This window comes from Aptenodytes forsteri, unplaced genomic scaffold (assembly GCF_000699145.1).
Source record: "Aptenodytes forsteri isolate BGI_AS27 unplaced genomic scaffold, ASM69914v1 Scaffold164, whole genome shotgun sequence".
NCBI lineage: Eukaryota > Metazoa > Chordata > Aves > Sphenisciformes > Spheniscidae > Aptenodytes > Aptenodytes forsteri.
The window spans coordinates 3198212-3201472 of record NW_008795527.1 but is presented as its reverse complement, the minus strand read 5'-3'; the positions used below and the strand labels follow the sequence as shown (position 1 = coordinate 3201472).

Sequence of the window (3261 nt, the reverse complement as noted above, 5' to 3'; positions counted from 1 at the left end):
GGGTGGGGGGGGGGAAGAGTGGACTGTGTGGCAGTGATGCCGGCCACCACCGGCTTAGCCGTTTTACACAGAAGTAGGGGAGGAAGGAGTGAGAAGAGAGAGGAGCAGAGGACAGGGGCAGGGGATTTAAACTGTTGGCTGTTTTATTCTGTTTGCTCTTTTTTACCCCTGCTTACTTCTTCTTGATTCAGTGAGAACAAAACCTTTTAGTCTTTCAAGATAAGGAGGGGAAAGGGAAGAAGAGAACATGAATCTCTTTGAAAAACAGGAAGGACAAAATTAGCTTACCAGCTTTTCAAAATTAACAAGGTTATCCAGAAAAGTTTTATTTCCTTCGTGGATGAATGTTACATCTGAAAAAAATAAAGGAAAAGGAATTATTTTTCATGGCTTTGTTGTTTAATACAAAGAAATAAAATGACTAAACAGCAACAAAAAGAAAAAAAAAAAAAGAGGAAAGTATCCCATTAAGGATTGACACAATACCTTATAACAGTGGAACAAAAGCCTGGTATAATGATGACATGCAGAGATTATTAGATAACAACACTACGTACACATTGTAATGAGGATTTCCAAGTGGGAGCACGGATTTCTTATTAAACGTGGTCAGTGTTAATTCTGGGGTGTGTATCCTACAGAAGATGGCTGGGAGCAGGCGGGAGCATCCAGAGGGATGGCCCTGCATGGCACGCCTGCTCTCCGCACCCTGCGGCACCGATCCGGCCACGCTGCCCATGGCTGTGCCCGAGCTGGGGCTGGCCAGTCCCTGAGCCCAGAGCTCCATGGGGGCAGAGCTACCAGTCTGCTCTGACACCCCTTCACCTCTCTCTGTGGGACACGATAACTCTGAAGTCCTCCCCAGAGACACGGGCCACAGCAGTTAAACAACAGTTAAACACAAGCCACCAAACTGAAGTTCAAAGCCTTGAAATAAGCGTTACGGCTAGGGAAGAAACACTTTTACACAGAGTTGTTGGAGAGAATTTGCAAAGGCAACAGAAAGGTCAGTGAGAGGAAAAGGAAAAGTCTGTATTTGGCTCCAGGAAGGGAACTGAACACAGTGGAATGAACTGGAGAGGGGGGGAATATCAGGCGAAACAAATGCTGCTAAGTTAAGATTACAATTAAAACAGTAAATTGACGTCATTTTCTCCATTTTTCTAATGCGTATTAGGACACAAAGCAAGACCTGTCTTGGTCAGGAAGTACCAAGAACATGGACAGATTCCCTGTGGGGACTGAAGCTCTGCCTCTGATAGTGCATCCTCTGGGTCACTGAAAAGACTAGCAGGAGCACCACCACCATGCCCCCATCAGCTCTCTCCTGAACGTGCGGGCACCCAGGAGTACCAGGAGGAGATGGCATTATTCTAATGAGACAGCACTCCGATACCATTACTTCTTAAAAGTCACAGCTGTGTCTGCCAGCAGGCAAATGGCACACAGTAAACAGGCAATGTCTCCCTCTCAGCAGAGGTGCCAACCTCCAACCCACCAGTCTAACTGCGCATCTCTTAACTGCGCGTTTTTCCTGTGCTCACCTCTAGGACTCCCTCTGATGCACACTTGGTCCCCCTAGTTTCGGGAGATTTTAGGACTGGGAAGCTGCAGCTGACACTGGGGGCTGCTTCGTCACACCCCGCCCCCCTTCATCCTCCCCCAAAACAGCCAACCTGATTTATTTCCTTTTGTTTCAAAGACTCGCTCTGTGCCCGAGGGGCATTTTGTAATTGCTTAGAATGGAAATGTTAACAGCTTCATACGCTGGTGGAAACCCGGGGCTGGGACTCATTAGGCAGAGCTGTGCATGAGGGGTGATGGGAGAGCTCCCGCACCCCCAGGGCGGCTGGGCTGGGGTCTGCCTCGGGCAGGCAGGATATCAGCCTGGCCACGCAGGATGCCAGCCTGGCCACGCAGGATGCCAGCCGGCACTCCTGAGCAAGTGGGGCAAGCACGGCATATGCTGGGGATGCCTCCAGCACCTCTCTGCCCCTGGGCAGCATCCTAAAAATCAGGGGGAAAGGAGGGAGCGGGACCCGCTACACCTCCTCTGCTGGGCTGCTTTGGGGCACCCAGGGAAAGGGACAGGGAAAGGACATGGCTTCAGGACACAGGCATTACTTGTCTCTATGTCAGTGCAGTTAAAAACCGTCTGTCACTTCTAATGAAAAAATTACACTAGAAGCAGAAATTTCCACACAGCTTTTTAAGTCAATGACAGCAACGTGTATATCTCTGAGGTGGAAGGAATAGAAATTTGCTTTGCAGCCAACAACTAAGAGTCTAGATAAATTCAGCGGAGCAGAAAATTGCATGTGAGCTATGTTGTAAGGGTACATCACAGTATTTTATTACATATTTGAAAAATCTGCCCGATTTTCAAAAGCTGTGTCTGTGTGCTGTAAGAGAGCTCCACATTTAAATTTAATTAACTTTAAAAGGACACTCTAAAGTTATTTTTTATAATTAAAGGTTATTAATGATTTTCAGTTTTTTCTTGAAACTACTTTTGTTCCTCTTGTGTTGAAATACAGTAATTATTTGAGTTACTAATGATTTCTATGCTATCAATGCTTATTTTACTGGTCTTGGAAATAACGTTAATACAAACATGACTGACATGGAATAAAGTCCTATACTGTGCAATAGTTTGGGAATTACCAACCTTGGCAACATCTCCTTATGGATCACTGTACTGAAGAAGATGACTGTATTGTTTTGCAAAGCCTCCTTGCTATCTCCAATGTATTTGAGAGACATGAATGCTGCTTACGTGCATGTTCTTATACACCATACTGTAGTGGTGTGCAAACATCATTGCACATAAAGTGCAAAAGTTCCTTTTTTATGTTTGCTGCCTTTGTTTGCAGGCAAGACATACTCGAGAACACTTAAAAAATACTGATTTTGAAGCCTTGATAATTGTATCCATCTGAATTAATGCAAACTCCTTTTATGTGTGCAAAGAGGGGAAGTGCCTGATGGCTCCCAAACTGTCACCAACTGATCTGGAGAACTGTCTTCAAACATTTTAAACTTGAGCAGCAGCAGCAGCAGGTTGGAATAAACAGCCTAAAGAGAACACTTTCAGAATACAGGAATAACCAAATGGATTTGCCATGTTCAAAGACAAGGCAATTAATAATTAATGACTCCAAGACAACGGAATATTTGATATACCTGCCACTTAATTAGCTGCCCGGCTCACTGAGTTAAGCATGTAGTTTTATTTTTTAATGTTTTTTTTTTTTTTTTTAA

General features: G+C 44.8%; 1 protein-coding gene across 1 annotated transcript in view; it reads right to left on the bottom strand.

Moving 5' to 3' along the window:
• Positions 1–3261, bottom strand: part of LOC103901236 (rap guanine nucleotide exchange factor 5) — a 38589-nt gene that overhangs the window by 11562 nt on the left and 23766 nt on the right. The window contains exon 13 of the mRNA XM_019472794.1: positions 289–353. Within this exon, the coding sequence (XP_019328339.1) occupies positions 289–353 (65 nt within the window). The remainder of the gene's footprint in view (positions 1–288; positions 354–3261) is intronic.